Below are 22,153 nucleotides of genomic sequence, written 5' to 3' on the forward strand. Positions count from 1 at the left end.
TTTTCCCCCCTTTGAGGACACAACAAGGAGAATCCAATTTAAATTAAAGATGGAGATTTAGGACCTTCCCAAGAGGACAACTTCTTATACTGTTAAGGGACACTGGGCGACAATGTTGAGATGGGTTATGAAAGATCCATTCCTCTGAGACCTTTAAGAATAGGATCAAACTAGACTGAGCGCAATCTGCCACTGCTTTGATTACTCTGAACCCAGGTTTCTTTTCCAGAAGGCGGTGGACTAGATTCGACGGCCTTTCATTCCCTGGCAGCGGAGCCTGGGGGTAAGCTGATGTGGCGGGGGACAGAAGGCCAAAGTCATAGGGCCCAGCGAGCTGGGAGTGGCGCGTCCGCTTTAAGAGCGGCGGCGGCGGCGGCGGCGGCGGCGCGCGCTCCGACGGCTTCCCTGGGGCCCCGCCCCTTTCCCGTGAGCCCTCGGGGAGTGGTCCGACCGCGGGCGGCTGCGGGTGAGGAGCGGGGCAGGCGGTGGGGGGAGTCATGGCTCGACGCGGCTGGCTGCGGGCGCCCCTCCGCCGCGGCGTCGACGGCGGCGGCCCCCGGGCCCGCCGGCTCACGCGGCCGCTCTGGTTACTTCTCGCAGTGGGAGTCTTTGGCTGGGCCGGGGCTTCGGACGGCGCTGGCGGAGAAGCGAGAGCCATGGACGAGGAAATCGTGTCAGAGAAGCAAGCTGAGGAGAGCCACCGGCAGGACAGCGCCAACCTGCTCATCTTCATCCTGCTGCTCACGCTTACCATTCTCACGATCTGGCTCTTCAAGCACCGCCGGGCCCGCTTCCTGCACGAAACCGGCCTGGCTATGATTTATGGCAAGTGTCTCAACCCCGTGTCTGCCCCGGGCGCTCCCCCTTTCTCTGTCCGCCGGCTGCCTCACCTCTCCTGGCTCTGCTCGGCCTACGTACGGCTTCCCTTCCCATTGCTTCCATTTTCTGCCTCGCCTTTCTCCCGATCTCCGTTTCTCTCCGTCGCCCCCTTTTTTTCTTGCTTCACTCCTCGTTTCTCTGCCTCACCCCATTTTCTCCTAAGCCTCGTCCCCCGTTTTCTCGGCCTCGCGCCCCCCTTTCCTCTGCCAGTCCACACATTTTCCCTCCGACCCCACCTCCTTTTTCTTCCGCACCCCTCATCTCCGCCTCTGCCTACCGAGCTCGGGACCCAGGACTGAGGATGGAAAGGGAGTGGGTGCGGTGTCTCGGATTGGATTGAGGACTGGGGGAGGGGAAGCCAGCCCAGCTATCCATTTCTCTGGGATGTCAGTTCGTTTAAGGTCCATTGAAGCTGCAGCAGTATCTCTGCTGCTCAGCATCTGGCGTTCCCTTGGAGCCAGAGTCCACCTTTCTCCATCACCCAGCTCTTGCTATGCCCTGTCTTTTGGAGGTTGAGAATGAAAAGCTGACTCCTGTGTAGCCCAAGTAAAAACCTGAACAAGAAAGAAGCCAAAGGCGGCTTAGGGCAGTTTTGATGACATCTTGATGTATTGTACTAGGCTTGTGATATCTGATATGAATACATATGGTTGACCCTTCTAATTCAGGCCGTGCCGAGGTAAGGACAAGAGATAAAGATCTTCCAGCAGCGTGTTGTACTATAGGATGGTCAGAACAGTTCCGCCAAACAGTAATTAGGAGCACCACGCATATGCAGTGCGATGGGTGACTTGCTGATGGCCTAAGATTATTGACGGATTGTTGAGTAAATGGCTACAGTTCTTGTGTCTTATTGTGCTTTCTTTTTGAGATTTCTTATTTATTTTTATTTTTTGATCATAAGGGGAGAAGGGCAAATCAAACCACAGACTCAGAGGCATTTTGGCCTCTGCTTGGGGACTCATGAGAGGAAAAGATGCATATTGCTGTCTTAATCTAGGATGACCAGGAGGGCATATATGGCTGGAGAGATGAGGGCAGATAAACAGTCCTTTCTGTGCAGTTCATGAGTGAAGATTATCTTCATTTGAAACAGGCTTAAACTGATGAGCTTGTTGAGCTTTGTGTCTCAGACTTGCAGATGGGTGGGAGAAGCCTTGGCATAAAAAGACATTTCTCCACGCACCCCCCCACCCCCATCCCTTTCCAGTAAATACAGACTTCTGGAATGTGCAGCTCAAGGGTAGCATAGCAAGGAAAGGTAGCTGAGTGTATCAGGAAAATGGAGGAACTCAGACTTATTTTTCATTTGTAAGGTAATAAAATTCTAAGCCTGTGTGCAGAATATCTCTGCTTCCTAAGATTCTTAGATTTTAGACATATTGGGTGGTGGTTTTCATTTTTCATGTTTTTGTATTCTATTTGCAGCACTCCTTAAGCTGAGTTAGTCAGATAAACTGTATATCTCTGTTTAATTTCTCTGTATAACAGTGTGTGATATATTTACTATCCTCAACAATCATTTGCTACTCAGCTTACTACGTTATGCACAGAAAATACAAAGAAATATATGATCCCTACCTTAAAAGAACTTACCCTTCTTGGGTAGACAAGTCATATAAAGAAAATAAAGGATCTTAAATTCCATTAAATGCCAAATGAGTATTATGGTGTTAAAATAAGGAACTGATCACTGTAACCTCTTTCCTATAGAGAGAGAGTATGATAAAGTGGTTCAAGATGGTTAGATCACAGGTCTGCAAATTGTTTCTGTAAGGGGCCACAGAGTAAATATTGTCAGCTTTGTGGATCACATCAATTTCTGTGTTGTGAAAATGTTTGTTTTGTTTTGTTTTCTTTTTGTAAACCTTTCAAAATTTAAAAGCCATTCTTAGCTCTTGTACTATACAAAACAGACCATCACCGTGATTTCCAGCCCATGCCTTAGAGTCAGACCTGGGTTCCTATCTCACTGTGCCAATAGCTCTGTGATCTTGGGCAAGTTCACCTTCTTACACTGTCATCTATAAATTAGGAACAATGATAGTAGCATTATTGTGAGGAAGAAATGTTTTTAGCTCAGTGTCTGACCCCTAAGTAAATGCTCATTAAATGAGAGTTTCAATTGCATTTTTATTGCTGTTATAACTGCATTTTCTCAGGTTAAGCTCAGAATGATTCTTTTAATTGACTCAGTCTTGTAAGTTAAGAGGCAGACATAGTATTTTTTACAAAAGTCAAATAGGGACTTAGAATTGCCCTGACAATATTTGTTCTTTGGTAGTTGATATCATTAACCTCCTCTAATTCTTGGGCTAAAGGAGAAAAGTGGGATTACTGATTTCCTTCCCTGATGTTTCTAAGTTAATAAAAAGTGATGGAGTACCTTAGTGCTGGTGTTTTGTGAAGAAGAAACAAGGGTGTCTCCTGTGGAATATAAAGCAAAAGAGATTTACCTGGGTGTCAAATCGGGTTGATTTGCCATGACTTGACATTCTTTAGCCTGTCCCATTTTCTCAATATGGGTGATCGGGGGCTGTGGATGAACAGCCTCCTGACCAACTCCCAAATCCAGTTTGAGAATAGGTGAGGCTCAAAGTACTTCCAGTGCCATGAAAATTAGGACATTTTCTAGTCATAATTACCATCTGCCTTTTCTTACAACTTGTACCATTATAGCTATTATGTTAATATACTACTTTCTTTTATTTTTTAGCTTTACTTCCAGATGAAAAGACTTCTTACTCTGGGAATGTCCAGATCGCCAAGATTCAGTCCACTGATGATTTAGCTACCTAAATCCTGGAAAAATGCTACTTAAAATAAGCCTCTCCTTTACCTTTTTGAGAAGCAAGGGTAAAAAAAGAAAGCGAGATTAAATTGCCAACGTGGTCACTTTCTAGATTGTAATAGAGCCTAGTTACAAACAGTGTTGAAGTACCCAAGTGTTCTGTTCATTGGGCTAGTTTGCTTAAGAAGCTTCAAAGTGAGTCACCGTTAGTAAGTCTGAAAACTGCAGTGTGCTTTTAGATGATATAAAAAGCAAAAAGCAAGGAAGCAGTACTTATTATGCCTGAAACTACAGCATCCAGAGTCCCAAGTTTAACTAATGTGATTCATCAATAAATATTTATTGTCTTTGATGTATGAGACATGATGGGAAATACAGATGAGTCATCATCCCTGCCCACAAAGCACTTACAATCTAGTGACTGAATAGAAAGTGTTTACTGAGCATTATAATGTTAGACACTGCTAGATGGTCATAATGACATCATAATGACCCTGTAAGATGGGTACTATTATCTTTCCCATTTTACAGATGAGGAAATTGGGGCACAGGGAGGTTCAGTGACCTGCCTGAAGTCACATAATTTGTAAGTATTAAGTTCAGTCAGTCAGCCTCAGAGTCCCATTCTCTTAGCCCCTTAAACCATATTACCTCATGTTGAAGAGATAAAGCTTATTTATGAAAATGAACTATGTTAGTAGTATCATCACTACGTATGAGGAAACTGAGGTTCAATGAGAGATTATCTATGCTAGAATCACAGACTAGAACTTGATGGAGCCAGAATTGATACTTCTGTCTGCCCTCCAAACTTGTGCTTTTTCTCCTTCACTATGTTAAATTTCATAAGATCAGATATGAAGGGAGTTAACACTTAAAGTTACAGGGGTTTTAAAGTGAGTTGTGAGGGAAACCATGAGAGAATGGAGACATAACCACCAGAGAACAAGTTAGTGACATGAGAGCCAGGAGGTGATAAGAAAATTATAGAGACTTTGGAAATAGAAAATGCCGATTTTAAATTCTGGTTTGGTCAATGCCAGATAATGTTGGGAAAGTCATTTATCCCCATTTTATAGATGAGAAAATAATGACTGAGATTCATAATAGTTGGCTTAGCTTTTAAGACAGAACCTAACAGCATTCTTCAAGAAGCAGATAAATGTTATATACGTATACACACACATATACAAATATGCGTATACTTTTAATCTGTAGAAATCTTCATCAATTTTGGCCATACTTAATACCCCAGTGATGTTTCTTCCATATTTTTGACTATCAGAGGCTTCTGGTATGATAAGCTGGAAGGATGTGCTGAAATCCATTAAAAAAACCAGTTTCCACTATGGGACTCATACAGTGGTTGGGCCTTGGGTCCAGAGGGCCTGAGTCCTCAGTCCTTGGGAGGGTCTCCAGCACAAGAGGGTCAGAAATGTGTAGGAGGGGAGGGGCTTGTCTCTTGTGAAAGATATCTCTTTGTGGCTGTACACTTTGTTGCCTGACGGTGGTAATTTTAAATGTCATGATATCAATATTTTTTGTGCCTCTGTGTAGGAAGCGAGAATTTTCTGCCTTATCCCCTTAACAAAGCACTCCTTTTGTGTACTTCCTCTTTACTGAGAATTGCCTTAACTCCATGATTAGGATTTGACCTTTCACAGAGCCCAAGTTAACTTGATCTGTCAACTTTATTCAAAGAAATTCTAATTTTTTCAGCTGTCTGATGCTGTAATAAGAAGATCTGATTTTTTTGCAACCTAAGTAATTATTCTCCTTGCTGGTTTTTAACTGCCAGGGTATAAGATTTGTCCGAGTGCTGAGCCCTCCTCAGGACACACAGTGACATTTCAGTATTGGGTTGGGGTGCAGTAGAACCTGTGGGTACTCTTCCTTACACAGTTAGGCTTGGGGATGAGGAAAGAATTTATGCTGATATTATTGCTGGTTGTAATAGCTTAACTGTGATTTTTATGCATCAATGTAAGGGGACAATTTAGTACTACTGAGCCTCTTAATTAGGAGGTCTTGTGAGATAGTAGAAAAAAGAGCTATTTCTGTATCATTTAGACAGAATGACTGTGGAGTGATAACCTTTTCTCTCCCAGGTTATGTTTATCAAACACAGTTAATATCCAGCCATCACTTTTTAATTTTGTTTTTTGGAGGTGAGATATTTCTAAAGTGTACCTTTTCCTGGTAGCTTAGTGGTAAAGAATCTGCCTTCCAGTGCAGGAGACCTGGGTTCGATCCCCAAGTTGGAAGATCCCCTGGAGAAGGAAATGGCAACCCACTCTAGTATTCTTGCCTGGGAAATCCCATGGACAGAGGAGCCTGGTGGGCTACAGTCTATGGGATCAGTTGGACACAACTTAGTGACTAAACAGCAAGATCAAATCTTTCATTTATTATTTATTAAATTTTAAATAAATTTATGCCCTTTTACCCATTTCTCCCATCCTTTTCCACCTGCCTCTGGCAACCACCAGAGCTTGTATCTATTGAGCTTGTTTTTTGTTTTATTCTTTTTAAGATTCCACATAAAAGAGAATACAGTATTTGTCTTTCTCTGTCCAACTTATTTCACCTAGTATAATGCCCTCAATGTCCATCATGTTGTTTCAAATATCTGAATCTTTGTTAAAATGTTTTTTAGAGTTGATGTCATTGTACTGGTTACCAGTTACTCATTGCTGCTCGTTTAAAAAAAAATTACATGTGACTATAAGTTGACGAGAAGGATCCTTCATCTCTGCTGCTTCCTCCTCCATTCCCAGCCAACTACTGCTCCGGCACTCCCCATTTCTGCTTTATCACTTCCCACTCTGGCCTAGCTTCTGCCTCCACTACTTCACTGAAATTGCTCTTACCAAGGTCACCTGTGACCTCCTTCTTGCCAAACCCAATCGACACTTCTTAATGCTTGTCTTCCTTGACTTTGCTGCAGCATTTACTAGTTTTCATCACTTCCTCCTCTGTTCTTCCTATGCCTGTGGCTTTTCTTTCTTAGACTCCTTCATATTCTCTTCCTCTGCTGCTGCTGCTGCTAAGTTGCTTCAGTCATATCCGACTGTGCGACCCCATAGATGGCAGCCCAACAGGCTCCCCCATCCCTGGGATTCTCCAGGCAAGAACACTGGAGTGGGTTGCCATTTCCTTCTCCAATTCAGGAAAGTGAAAAGTGAAAGTGAAGTCGCTCAGTCGTGTCCAACTCTTCACTACCCCATGGACTGCAGCCGACCAGGCTCCTCCGTCCATGGGATTTTCCAGGCAAGAGTACTGGAGTGGGGTGCCATCGCTTTCTCCTCTCCTCCTCCTCTACCAGCCCCTTAATTTTGGCATAAAACTCTGGGCATATATCCATAGTCCTCTTCTCACTTTGTTTGCTCCCTAGGTAATCCCTTCTGCACTTGACTTCAACCATCTTATGACTGCCAAGTATATATCGCCAGCCCAGACCCTCCCCCTTCCTTGAGGTCCAGATCCCACATACTCAACTGTGCATGTATCACAGGTACATCAAACTCAACATGTCCAAAATGAAGCTGCGCATTTCCCCTAGAAATCTGTCCCCTGCCTCACTCACTGGCCCAGCTTATCCACCTAGTTGCCAAGTCATGTTAGGTTTTTCTTAGTTTTTCATCTCCCTTCCTCCCAGTCTTCTCAGTCACCAAATTCTTTTACAAGATAATACTTTCTAAAAAATCTTCTCTCCCTATCTTTGCTGTCTTAGATTAGGCCCTGCATTCTTAGTGCCTGAATAACCTCAGTGGCCTTCTTATCTGACCTTCCTGGACCTCTGTAGTCTAGACCAGTCATGCTAAAATAGAAATCTGATGTCAAGCCCCTGCTTATAGGCTTTCTATGGCTTCATTTGCTTTCAGGAAAAAATCTAAACTCCCTTCCCCAACATGCAAGGTCTTTCGTGATTCAGCTCCTCTCAGTCTTTCACACCTCAACTCTTGACACTTGATATCCCAGCCATCCTGAACTATTTATGAATCCCTGAATGGGCTATGTTTTCTCACTCTTCCTTGACTGGATATGTTCTGCTAGTCCTCATACCTGGGAAACCATTTTCTCATACTTTGTTACTTGCTTAGATGACACCTCTGGAAAGACTTTCCTAATGTCCCACTCCCTTTGCCAAGTGGACTGAGAGCTACTTGAAGGAGGGTCCTTGTTTTCATTTGTGAACCCTGTGGGCCTACTTAGCATAATAGTCCATTCACATATATTAAAAGAAAGACTGACCAGTTAGAGTGGAAGGAGACAGGAACGTAAAATGCCATTAAAGCAGAGTTAAGGAAAAGTTCCTGATGTTTGAGTTCAATTTGCAGTTGAGGTATATCTATACACTGAAGCATTATTTGACCATAAAAACAAATGAAGCACTGATACATGCAACAACATGGATAAACCCTGAAAACATTATGCTAAGGAAAAGAAGCCAGACATAAAAGGTCACATATTGTAGGATTCCATTTATATGAAATATCCAGAATAGGCAGATTTATCTAGAGAAAAAGTAGATTAGTGGCTGTCAGGGGATGGCAGTTGGGGTGGGGGAAATGGGGAGTGACTGCTAATAGGTCTAGGGTTTCTTTTTGGAGCAATGAAAATGTTTTGGAATTGGAAAGTAGTGATCAGTATACAACTTTGTGAATATACTAGAAGCCACTGAATTGTACAGTTTAAAAGGATAAGCTTTGTGGTACTTGAGTTATATCACAATAAAGTCATTTTTAAACATTTTTGATCAATCTAGGTTTATAGTACCTAGAACATTGTACATAACTGAATATCAATATGATGATCCAGGTAAAATTCTAATAATACATTGATATCATAGTGTCAAAGTCAGTTCTTCTGTCCATGTTTTCATTTTGAAACATATTTTAAAATTAAAATCTGAACCTTTAGTATTAGAAGAACTCAATCTACAAACATTAACTTTCCAGTTTGTAAAAATTATATTTGGCCGGCCATGTGCTTTAGGAATAACTTAAGAAAATAGCAAGAAGTTAGGACTTGTGAATTGGTATTAATAGATGGAGGTGGTAAACACATTTCTAACATGATTACACTGTCAGGTTGGGACGCCTTGGAGCATGTACTGTGTACAGATGATCTGAAGGTATTTCCTCATTTTGTTACTTTCTTAATCACTTATTTATATCTTGATCTAGGAATTCAATATGCATTGTTACCCCTGGGGATATTTCCCCCTCCTGTCACTGGAGTTATATTGGGCACATAGACTTGTGAATTTAGTAGCACTTTAAAATGTAACTGCATTTGGTCTAAGAATGAATTTTGAACTACAGAAAACTATCATTAGAGATTTTCTGTTACTAATCCAGAGGTATGTGTGGGGTACACAAGAAGTAGTTTCTGTATGAAAGAAGAGCTTATATTATTCTTTTATTATTTCCAGGTCTTTTGGTGGGCCTTGTGCTTCGATATGGCATTCATGTTCCAAGCGATGTGAATAACGTGACCCTGAGCTGTGAAGTGCAGTCAAGCCCAACTACCTTATTGGTAAATGTTAGTGGAAAATTTTATGAGTATACGCTGAAAGGAGAGATTAGTTCACATGAACTCAATAACGTTCAAGATAATGAAATGCTTAGAAAGGTAAGTTCTTCATTAAAGAGAGCCTTTGGATTTTTTAAAAAGTATATAATAGCAGCAAAGTGATTCAGGAGAAAAATAATGAATTTTTAATGATATTTAGAATAATCGGTATTTTCAAATGCAGTAAAACCTCAATTAATGAATGTAATGCAGTGCTAAGGAAATTGTCATGTCTACAGTTTGATTTTCTGATTGAAACTAAGTACTGTAACTGTTTTTGTTTCACTCTGTAATGTTTACAGTTGTAATAAGTAGTAATTGGTATTGAGTTAAGCAGAATTTATAAATGTTTCTTTCAATTTGCTTATGGCCCTTGGAGTTTTATAGTACTTTAGCACATAGCATTTATATGATAATACCTAAAATATTCCATGAATATGTTTTTGAATTCTTTCTTGCCTTGATTGTGTTGTAGAGTGCTTAGTCACTCAGTCCCATCTGACTCTTTGCAACCAGTAGGACTGTAACCTGCCAGGCTCCTCTGTCCATGGGATTTTTCAGGCAAGAATACTGGAGTGGGTTGCCATTTCCTGCTCCAGGGATCTTCCCAACTCAGGGATTGAACCTGCATCTCCTGTGTCTCTTGCGTTGCAGGCGGATTCTTTACCCACTGAGCCATGAGGGATGCCCTTGTGTTGTATACTGAGCACAATTTAATCTTTCTTTGATTCATAAGGGCCTCAACCTGAGTATCAGATACTGTACCATGGTGTGCATGAAACTTGATGTAGGTTGGGTTTCAGTCTTACTGGCTCCCAGACATTCCTGGAGCTGCTTTCTCCTGACCCATTCATAGTTCCCATCCTGACGTGTCTCAGGGCCTCATATCTCTGTTTTCATCCACCCTTGACCATTTGCCTCCATGTCTGCTTTCTACATTGGCAGGACTTGGCTTTTACAGCTACTTGGTTGTGTTTTTGACCATCTTTAATGCTTTTCAAAATTTCACACAAACTTAAATTTTACTTTGCAGCTAGAGTTTTTTCCTACCTGTGGAAAATTCTAGTTCCTTAAAAGCTCTAGGAAATGAACTTTTAGCATGGCTATGCGTGTAGCTGCTCTGTGTTCGTGTCAAACCCTACTGCAGCCTTATGAACAGAAGGGGACATCTGTATTATTATAGGGACTATTCCCTATAAAAAGGAATGGGCTGTCAGGACTTGAAATCTGATTTGTACAGAAACTTTTTATATTATGTTATATACCTTTAGAGATGTTACCTATGCAAGAAGTCTATTTCCTCTTGCCAACAATAATTCTGTACTCCCAAATTTTATGTTACCAGTTTGGGACCTCTTTTATTTAAAGCAAAGACATGTTCATACTTTCTCTTATTTTGAAGATTTTTACTATCATTTTAACCTACTTTGCATAGATAGGATGTAACTGATTGTTCCAATGCTATCTCCTTGTCATTTGGTTGAGAAGTGGAACACCAGCTATCCTGTATGAAATATTTTTCAGTTACCACAATGGTACTGTTCTTGCCTTTCACCAGTTTAACATTTAATCTTTTTTTCTTTTTGCTCATTTCATGATGTAATAAGAAATCTTCTGAGGGAATTCATCTAAAAGACCTCTTTATTTTAACAGGTTACTTTTGATCCAGAAGTATTTTTCAACATATTACTTCCTCCTATCATATTTTATGCGGGATATAGCCTGAAAAGAGTAAGTGCTTTTGTATTTCATATGCTTTGAACACCCTTACACTCCATGGGCTTTACCATCGCTGCCGCTCAGAAATGGGCAGCTCACCCCTCACTTCTCCCTCTCCTGATCCTTTTGAGATGCTGAATTTAATGCCTGTACAAAAAGTCTCTCTTAGTTATTTCTTTTAATGGATAATGCATTTAATATTAGCATAGTACACTAGATTAGAAAACCTTTTCTTTTAAAAATAATTGGTGAATATTCTAACACAGTAAAACTTTTTTCCTATCAGAGACATTTCTTTCGAAACCTTGGGTCAATCCTAGCATACGCTTTTCTTGGAACTGCAATTTCTTGTTTTGTAATTGGGTGAGTACTTGAAGCTTAAAACACTTTTAGCCTTCAAATTATAATTTTAAAATAATGCATATTTGACTTCTGCAGTATTGTATTCTTGAATGTGTCTAAGGACTTTTGCAGTAAAATGTATTCATATAGGTAATAAGTTCTTTGAATTTTCCTTAAGGCTAAGGCATTACGATATTTAAATGACATGCAGTAAATTTGGGATTAATCACAAAGTACTAATAGTAGACCTGTCTTATTCTTATTGTATTCTAACTTCTTTTGCAGTTGATGTTTTTTCTAAAGTAGACATATGTTTATTGAACAGGTCAATAATGTATGGCTGTGTTACACTGATGAAAGTAACTGGACAACTTGCCGGAGATTTCTACTTTACAGATTGCCTGCTGTTTGGTGCCATCGTATCGGCAACTGATCCAGGTATGTTTTACATGAATGTGGAGCTTGAGTACTTAAGGTGTACAGTGTTTTTCCAACAACACACATGCATGTATTTCTTGCTTTGAGGTGTAGAATTCAGGATTAGGTATTCCCCATCTTGCTATACTTTCCAATTGTGGAAGGAAAAAACAAAATTCATGGATCTTTTTGGCTTAAGCACACAATTTTTTTCCTCTTTATTATATGTCCTAATACTGGTCCACAATTTGATGCTTTTTAGACGAGGACCATAAAACATTTCCTTCAAGAATTTTAGGTTGGTCTCTATCCCAGGTGACAGGGTATAGAAGACAAACTGTATTAGTTAAGAATGGGCAATGATGATACATTTCCTTTCAAGCTTCTAGAAAACAGATCCCTAAAAATCTGTTGACATTTAGCTAATCTGCATTTAAGAGTAAGAAAAATTGTTCTAAAATGACTGTTAGAAGGCCATTATACTAGAACAAGTGTGATTTGGGGCCATTGGTGAGTTGTAATATATATTGAAGAGCTATTTTTATAAAATTGGCTTTCTGATTATGGAGTAGTTTTGATATTATCATGACTTGACAGTGAATTTTGTTGTATTGAGTTAGATGAGTTAGACTGTAGTTTTCCTGATATAATATTGGTGATCTTCACAGCTACATTCAAATTAGGAATTTAGAGCATGTTTAGGCTAAAGATGTAGGGATAAGAGTTGAGATTGCATTTTTTGAACTAAGGATGCAAGTTTTCTTTTACTAGATTTGTTTTCTTGGTAGAGGTTTGTTTCGTTTTGCCCTTTGACCTTGTAAGTTAATAATCTTTAATTATCATCCAGCATAATCAAAGTTTATCTCTGAATTCCTTTGTTAACTCTGATAACACAGGACATTATAGAAAGTAGGAAAATATGCTCTATACTCTGTAAGAAATGATTTTAAAAGCTCAGAGGACATTTTAGAGAGGCATTTTTATAGTCTGGCATTTTTAAAACTGAGAAGCAAATCACCTCCTTAAAGACAGTCGAGACTGCCTCCTTATTGTTTGTAGCTATTCCCATTATCAGTATGAAGATGGGATGGTTTTTACAGGAAGCTAGTGGTCTCTATTCTCCATATTCTCTTACTGGAAGCAAAGTCCTCAACTTTTCAAAGTCTAGGAGATATCTCAGTCAGTTGGACTGGCTACATAACTTAAAACTTCTGGTTTTATTTTAGTGGGAGTATTGCCTGGATGGCTCAAGCAGAACTGTTTTGCTTATATAAAGCTGAATGGTTATATTTCTTCTGAGTTATGTAGGTATTTACCTCTATAATAATTCTATTATTTTGCAGTTGTTCACTTAATAGAAGGGGGAGCCATAGGTTCTTTTTAAAAATTTTACAGCATTGTTCCAGCCCTCCTTTTTGCCTTCTCTTGGTTAGCTTTGATATCAGGATATTCCAGATGAAATGCTTTGCGTGGACACTTTATCTTTTAAAGTACAAGCTTCCTGTTTTTTGGTTGGCATTTGAAGAGGTTCTCCCAACTCTGGTTGTAATAATCTTTCATGTCTGCTTGAGTTTATTTAGCAAGTGAGCTGTACGTGACTCAGCAATTAAAGTTACAAGGCAACTTCAGTCTCCTCTGATTTTCTAAGAATTCTCATGTAATGGTTTTCTAAGAGAAGACTTTTTTTTTCCCCTCTCTAGCTTAAATAGCCTGATAGTTGTCTTCTTATTAAGTTAAATATAGCAGCTGTAATTCTGGTCATAAATTTTATGCCAACCGGAAACCAAACTCGTGTTTTCATTTCCCACTGTCTCTGGTAGCTGGTATGCTTGAAATTTGCAAGTTAAATAGAAGTGAGTTATAAGGCTCCAAGGATAAAATGAACTTTGCAGCAGGAAGTGCTTTTTGTAATAGTCTTCGTTATCAAAGATTAATGATCACCTGGTCTGTAAGAAATTCTGAATGTATTTTTTATGGGAAAGAAATGTACAAGGCAAGATTATTAGCATTTGCATAAAGAATGTAGGCCAACTCAGTCCTCCAAGGTTATTTTCGACTGTTAGAGAAAGGAAAGAGATATTACAGGTACACAGTTAGGGAAAAGAAAAATATTGACATAAAATTACTGAATCTTTAATATGGTATGAATGTTTGTTAGGATTGAATTCTGAGATGAAGAAAGGAATTTCTAAGTAACTAGTATGATCATCTATGGAGGGAAATATGTTATATTTGTAATGTCTTAATATTCCTGTGACTCTTTCTACTTGCTAGTGACTGTTCTTGCCATATTCCACGAGCTTCAAGTTGATGTTGAACTCTATGCACTTCTTTTTGGTGAAAGTGTCCTCAATGATGCTGTTGCCATAGTGCTATCTTCGTAAGTGTTTTTTTCTTCTTATTTTATTCTGTATGTTGAACATTAGAATTCTAAGAACCAGAAGTCACTTATTGAGTAGAGTACATTATGAATAGAAACATTTGAAACACTGAAGCATTTTTCCCCTGTGAATAAATATGTACTTATAGATAACATGGAAAATTCATAGAAACCAAAAAAAGAGGGGAATATATGTATATGCATGGCTGATTCAGTTTGCTGTACAGCAGAAAATAAGACAACATTGTGAAGCAGCTATACTCCAATAATTTTTTTTTAAATGCACAGAAGAAAAGGAAGGAAAAGTGACATGTACCCCTGACACCTAAAGACAATTACTGCAAGCATTCTAGGACATTTTAAAAATGTCTTTTCTTCTATGTGTAATATTTTTACATAGTTGTGATTGTAGTGTATGTATAATTTTGCATTCTGTTTTAACATGGACATTTTTTCTTCAAATTGAATTTTTTGGCATAGCTATATATTCACATGGTTCAAAAATCAAAACTATATAGAAAGGGATACATTGAAAAGTCACATTCTCACTCCTGTCCTCATCCACCTATCCCCTCAGTCCCTTATAGGTAACCATTTTTCTTAGTTTCTTGTGTATCCTAGTGTTTCTTCAAATGCAAGCACGTATATGAATAAATATTCTTAATTTGCCTCATTTCATATTTTAAAAGTAGCATGCTGTATATGTTCTATACCTGACTTCCTCTCACATAACTACATTCTGGAGATCTTTCTGTATCAAAGCAAGGAGTTTCTCATTGTTCATTTACAGGCACATAGTATTCTGTGTACAATACTATGAACTGTACTATAGTTTACTTAATCAGTCTTCTATTGCTGGAAACATAAAGGGTTTACAATTCTTTGCTATCTCAAATAATGTTGCTGTGATTAACTTTGAACTTGCCTGTTTTTTATGTACATTAGTATATTGGTTATTGGTAGGATAAATTCTCAGAAGTGAGATTAGTGGGTTAAAGGGTAAATACATTTGTAATTTTGTTAAATTGCTAAATTGCCTGTCAATTAGCTGTTTTGCATTTTAGCCACCAAATTATGAGAGTGCCTGTTTCCTCATAACTTCACCAATAGAGTATTTGGCTGACTTTGCTATTTTTGCCAATTTGATGATTAAGAAATACTTCATACTTTAATTCATATTTCTCTTATTTAACATAATCATTTCAGAAACTTAATTTTTAGAAGTGCTAAGTAGTATACTTTTTAAATTTATTTTTTAATTGAAGGATAATTGTTTTATAGAATTTTGGTAAAGAATCTGCCTGCAATGTGGGAGAGCTGGGTTCAATCCATGGGTTGGGAAGATTTCCTGGAGAAGGGAATGGCTACTCACTCCAGTATTTTGGCCTGGAGAATCCCCATGGACTCCATGGGGTCACAGAGAGTCGGACACTTTTTGAAAACAATGAAAATGAGCAGTATTTTAATCTAAGTGTAGAAATCACGATATATGCTGCTAGAAGATATTTGCAGGTGAAAGAGTGGATGTGAACCTCTGAGGAGCTGTGGCCTGCCAACTCACTCCTACTAAGCAAATATCTAATCCTATAGACAACTGCCTTTACTCTACACCAGAACTTTCTACAAGAGAGAAGTAAAATCCCTCACCTTTCCTCCTTACTTTTATTTCTCTCCTTAATTTCTACTTCATTAACCATAAAAGAGCAGTCAGTCACTGACTCTGGTTTACACAATTTGATTTCCCCCATTGTCTAACTGCAAAGTGGAAAATTTTCCTTTCTGAGATGTAACACTAATTCCTTAAATGTTGTGCATGAAGCTGTGCAAAAGATCAGATCTTCTTTTGTGAATGTAGTGCATATAAATTCTACCCCCTCTACCCTATTTATTGCCAGAATTTTTTGTGACTGTGGTGGCTCAGATGGTAAAGCATCTGCCTGCAGTGCAGGAGACCTAGGTTTGATCCTTGGGTAGGGAAGATCCCCTGGAGAAGGAAATGGCAAACCACTCTAGTATCCTTGCCTGTAAAATCCCATGGACAGAGGAGCCTGGTGGGCTGCAGTCCATGGGGTCTCAAAGACTTGAGCATAAGTGAGTGACTAACTTTCACTTTCGTAGGAGGTTACTAACTGAAGTGCTTGGCATTCCGTTTTTCATCATCTTTCGTTTGTCTTTAAAAGTAGGTTAGATAGCTCAGCTGGTAAAGAATCCGCCTGCAATGCAGGAGACCCTGGTTTGATTCCTGGGTCGGGAAGATCCCCTGGAGAAGGGAATGGCTACCCACTTGAGTATTCTGGCCTGGAGAATTTCATGGATTGTATAGTCCATGGGGTCTCAAAGAGTCGGACATGACTGAGTGACTTTCACTAGATGTAATAGTCTACTTTGTGTTGACTTCTGTTTGGTGATTTTCTAACGTGTATATTCTGTAGAAACAGCCTTGTGGAAAGAGGGGGACCCCTTCCTGAAGGACTTCTCTTTGGCAGTAGCAGGTTAAGATATCCATTCTTGAAATTTATGTTGGAAGTTGTTTTTATTTGTTTTTTGACCTGTTAGATTGACAGTAACTTTTTTTGTTGTTAATGTCAATACTTTAATCTGGTGAGGGTGGAGTGAAACTGATTCCCTCATTGCTATATGAGGTAGAGCTGTATGTACTGATATAGTGTTGTGTATACCTAGAGATGGTCTACTTTGAATAGTATTCCTCTGAATGGGTATACCATCATAACCCTAGAGACTAATTTAAAATATGTTTTGGGGGTCATTTACATTTTATAAAATGTAAGTATGAGTAAACAAACATGACAGACAAACTGTTTAACTTTACTAGTTACCAGAGATACACATGTTAAATTAGTGGCCATTTTTACTTATTCAGTTACCAAGAACAAAATTGTTAATGAAAAAGAGTTACTGCTGGTAATGGTCTACTATAGTCATTCTTAACTGGGGACAGTTTTGCACCATTACCACCCCCCAACCAGGGGATATTTGGCAACGTCTAGGGACATTTTGAGTATCAAGAACAGGAGGACGTTGCTGTTGGCATCTAGTGAGTAGAAGCCAAGAGTACTGTTAAAAAATCCTTCAATACACAGGACAGCACCCACTACCCAACAAATAATTACCTGGCCCTGAATGTCAGTAATGCCAGGATTGAGAAACCCTGATGTCGTTTTAAAACTATATCACTTGTACGTTGTTGTTGACATTGAAATTGGTATTACTTGCTCTTTTGTATTTTATCTTTTGTCATTTATGATAATAAATTAATATATGTTTTTAACAAAAATTTAAAGTTTTTGACTTAGTAGAAAATTCCTGAAATTTCAGTTCTCAGAAATAACCACTTATTAATGTTTTCATCCAGATTTTTTCCATTAGGATATTAGCATACATATAAATAATATTAATTTTTAAACAAAAAGGCATAGCACTGTACATACTTTTCTGTAACTTTGCTTCTTTCACTTGGACATTGTACTACATTAATACCTCCTTTATCCCATTGTATGGATACACTACCAATGTACCTCTCCAGTTCCCCTGTTGATTAATATTTAGTGTTTTCTAATATTGTATTATTGTGAATAGCACTGCAGTGAATATATTTATATATAAATCTTTGTGAATCCTTGAGAGTATTTCTGTAGGATATTTTTTGAAAGTAGAATTTCTAGGCCATTGGATATCATTACTAAAGAATTGAGAGATATAGTCATATTTCCCTCTTAAAATATAATACAGATTTGGTTGTAAGCTATTGCTCAACATGTAAAAGCAGCTATAGGTTTAGTTAATACCTTGTTTCTAAGAATGTAAAATGGGAAAACAGTCCAAAATTTGTAAAAAAGCACAAATATGTTCTTTCACACTGTTATTTATGGTAGCAAAAATATTAGAAGCAACTTTAAAATGTCCAATAGTGAGGAAATGGTTAAATAAATTATGTTATATCCATTGGGACCATTTTGATGTCTTAAAAAAACACGACTAGAGAGACTGTAGTCATTCTTATGTCATTGTCAGTTGAAGAAGCAGAATTCAGAACTGTATGTTCATTATGACTACAACTAAACACGAACTAGTATGCATGTAACTAAAAGATTGAGGACATAAGGAGAAGGGGGTGACACGATTATTAGATGGTTGGATGGCATCATTGACTCAATGGACATGAGTTTGAGCAAACTCTGGGAGATAGTGAAGGACAGGAAAGCCTGGTGTGTTACAGTCCATGGGGTTGCAAAGAGTTCAACACAACTGAGTGACTGAACAAAAACAAAAGGAGGGGGAAGAAACACAGAAGGGAAATAAGAGCTCTGTCAGGGTAGTGGAATGGCGGGGTGATTTTCCCCCCTAAATTGTACATTGTATTACTCTCAAGATTTTTTTTAAGTGTTCAAAAAAATGCTGCTGCCTCAAGTTAAAATGTTGACTGATGTAGAAAAGATGAGTTAAGATTTCACTCCAGAGGCCAGCATTTGAACAGGAAGAAGACAAACCTCTCATCTGTTCTCAGCCCACCATGCTTTTCCTGTACATTTTAGAGATTAAAGAATAAAATAATGATTAATGTGAATCTTGAATTTCCATGAACTACTCTAGGGAAAGCAATCTCAGAAGGCATTGCATTGATACTTTGTTCCTGTCAGCATTTTGAAAACTATGGCCAGAGAGAAAGAACGTTGTTGTAGCAGTATTTCCTTTATCCAGCCAGCTGCTATATTTTCATGCTATAATATAGTCAACTCTCATTTACAGTGGTAGGGTCCTTTATGTGTAGGTAAGATAGTATGACATGAAAAGCCATTTCATATTCACTAAAACAGTAGCAGATCTACCATTCACAAAATGATCTGGTCACTTTGAAGATTTAAATGCAGATTTTAAAGTTTTCAATTCAGATTGAGTCTCAGAAATTTCTATATGCCATTACCAGAAATCCATATTGGAGTTATACTTCAATAAGATAGGTAAAATTAGGAAATGTTAGCTTGGTCTTAGATTTTGTTTTGTGTTTTAACTTAACTAGGGAGGTGTGAAGAGAACTTAGTGTACATGGTATAGCAATGTCATTTTTTAGCCTCGAGTCAGAAAAAACATTGCAGTAACCACAGGGAGAATTCATTATATTCTTAGGGATGTGTTTTTTCTGCTTCTTTTCTTTGACATGACTTGTGTGATGTCTTTGAGTCTGGATTTATTATACAAACACTGGTACTCAATTAACTGTGATGAAAACTGACTTAGTAATGGTAGGTGCTTTTGCCAGAGACCCACTAGCAAGAGTGATTTTCTCAGCTGTGTTTAGTTCCTGGGGCGACTGTTTCAAAAGAAGTATTTCTAGACCAGGTTTGGACTGTGAGTTCAAGATGGAGAGTGTCCCTTCTAATTACCTGTCTTGGTCTCTTACAGAGTGACTTTCTTTCAGAAGTTTAGGTGAAGGATTCAGCTGGGTATGCTAAAAGTACTGTTGAGTGGACTCTTAACTCCTTGGAAGGCCTTTCAAGCCCTTCTATCTATAAAAGTCCATTTCAGTGAGTGAATAGATAGGAGGTTCTGGGCCATCTGGTATTCTAAAAGTTGAAAGGGTTCTTTAGTCATCCTTTTTATTTTTCCCATAGGAAAAACAAAATGTGACTGGATTGAGTATTGAACCGTGTTCTTTATATTTTTATGCATACTCTGTTGGAAATGTGGGGAATTTTTCATTAGTTTGTTCACATTATTAGTACGTTAGGACTTTCAGGCACTCAGTACCAGTAAGTAAACAGTCACAAAAGAATAGTGCCGCCTGGTATCTTGAGACTGGAGGAAAAGGCTTGGTTTGACCTTCATAAAGAGGATCTTACTGAATAAAATGTTCTACCTTCTGAAATTGTCACTTAACAAAAGCTGAGTTTTCTTGTTAGCTGATCCACTTCAGCGTGTTTTGGTAACCTTTGGTCCTTATTTTGGCAATTCAAATCCAAAGCTTTGGGTTTTTACCCCCTCTTATTTCATCATCAAGTTTGACACTAGGTAATTTTTAAAATTTTTTAGATAATGTTTTAAAAGTAAAAGTTGCTTCTCAAAGAAAGAGCCATTTGTTTCTCTTTCATAGCTCAATTGTAGCATACCAGCCAGCTGGAGACAACAGCCACACCTTTGATGTCACAGCCATGTTCAAGTCTATTGGGATTTTCCTTGGAATCTTCAGTGGCTCTTTCGCAATGGGTGCTGCTACTGGAGTGGTGACAGCTTTAATATCCTTTTATTATATTTATCTTTTCTTGTTAACTTTACAGAGTAATGTAATAATGTGTTCCATGGTCTCCCCTACTTTTGCAATTGACATCATGTTATAATTATTAACCTTATAACCAAGTTCTTGGTTTGAATTAGGCAATCATCTTTACCAGTAAATAAATAAAAGAATTTCATTGCTTTGTGTAGGGCTTCATGCCCTTAAACACTCACTACGGAATGCTATTCAGACATAGTGACCCTTTGGGGGTGAATTTTAAGGTTGTAGACTGAATTGATATAAAGGTAGATATTTTCCAAAGAGCCTCTTGGGTGTTCTGTGTGGCTGTTCAGCCTGGCATCCTTTTGCTCTTCATTTAATAGGACGAGTAGGAATGTATGATCTTGATACCAGTTGAATAAAATAAAGTTCCCGGGTTAGGATAGATGGGAGTTCATCTTCGCTCTCACCGATTTTAACCTTATACTCTCAAGTCCTACACATTACCACTGGTTTGCTTTTAGAAACACTGAGCCAGTCATTCTTGTATTCATTCAAAAAATTTTCTTTTTTTCTTAGTCGTTGCAGTTTCACATTTATAAGTTAAAATATAATAGAAAATGACAGTTTAATAAATGAATCTAAATTTTCTGTTATTGGCTTCTTTAAGTGCAAGTATACCTAAACTTCTGGAACTTCAATTTTCTGTTTTATATCAAGCTTTTCATTCTTCAAAAAATTTCTTGATTACTTGTTATATACCACATGCTATGCCCTGTGTATCACAGATAAACAAGATCTCTTGTGGCCTCTGCCTTTTGGAACTCCTAATATAGAAGAATTGCTGGTACTGCACTTCATGGGACCTCAGTGTAGGAAGGTGGCGGGTGAGGAGAGCGGGAAAGATGAGTAGGATTTGATCTCTAAAGAGCTTCCAGCTCCAGAACTTTCAAGGTACTTTCATAGAAAACAAATACTTTCCCAAGAATATATTCATTTTCTGTACTTCAGTTTTTGTTCTGGAAGAAGCTTGTCTTAGGGCTTTTTCTCAGGCATACTGAGCCCTAAAGGGACAGTGAAAACAGTTCTGAAGAAGGACCAGGCCAGCTAGTATCTCTTTCCTAGCCTAAGTTCCTTGAAGAACTTTATCATTGTGTTGTAGTACACATTTGTTGAAGGAAATATAGACTCCAGGCTGAGATTTGCCACAGCTTGATACAGGCCCTTCCACTGGCAACTATCAAATACTTGTTAGACTAGTATGAGTGAGTGACATGCCTCAGTTTCCTCATGGGATACTCTACATCACAGAGAGGATTAAACATCAAATCTCATGAAAATGACATTTTTACTAGGTATAAATTGCTGTTATTATGGAAGCTGTCTTGCTTTGGGTCTCAAATGAATAGAGTTGGCATGTTGTGTATCTGATCTGTCACTCCTGTCCTTTCCTGTCGTGTCTGTTCTTTACTTGGATTATGAAGGCAACCCACTCCAGTATTCTTGCCTGGAAAATTCCATTGACAGAGGAGCCTGGTGGGCTATAGTCCATGGGTCTCAGAAGAGTCAGACACGACTGAGTTACTGAGCATGCACACACACTGTTCCTTACTGCATGGTTTCTAACAAAGCATGTGATACCCATAAAATAACTGGATGGACTAAGCTGTAGAGCTTCCTCATGGAAGGGAGGACTGCTCACTCCTTAGTACAATGCTTGTGTTCACAATTTCTTCACTTGGTGCCTCCTTATTCTGTGACTTTTGTGTTAGAGACTGGAGAATCCTGCTTTCAGGCTTGCCTTGCTTCAACTATT

The 22,153-nt window shown here is 38.6% G+C and overlaps 1 protein-coding gene across 2 annotated transcripts in view; it reads left to right on the forward strand.

Annotated features, from left to right (window-relative positions):
• Window positions 1-497: 497 nt before the first annotated feature.
• SLC9A6 (solute carrier family 9 member A6) overlaps window positions 498-22,153 on the forward strand; it is a 48,240-nt gene continuing 26,584 nt past the window's right edge. Inside the window, exons 1-7 of one of the 2 annotated variants that reach the window (XM_068962568.1) lie at window positions 498-825; window positions 9,108-9,307; window positions 10,901-10,978; window positions 11,253-11,329; window positions 11,634-11,746; window positions 14,000-14,105; window positions 20,215-20,356. In XM_068962568.1, coding sequence (XP_068818669.1) covers window positions 498-825; window positions 9,108-9,307; window positions 10,901-10,978; window positions 11,253-11,329; window positions 11,634-11,746; window positions 14,000-14,105; window positions 20,215-20,356 — 1,044 coding nt within the window. The remainder of the gene's footprint in view (window positions 826-9,107; window positions 9,308-10,900; window positions 10,979-11,252; window positions 11,330-11,633; window positions 11,747-13,999; window positions 14,106-20,214; window positions 20,357-22,153) is intronic. The other variant, XM_068962569.1, reaches the window with a different exon arrangement.

Source organism: Capricornis sumatraensis, chromosome X (assembly GCF_032405125.1).
Source record: "Capricornis sumatraensis isolate serow.1 chromosome X, serow.2, whole genome shotgun sequence".
Classification (NCBI taxonomy): Eukaryota; Metazoa; Chordata; class Mammalia; order Artiodactyla; family Bovidae; genus Capricornis; species Capricornis sumatraensis.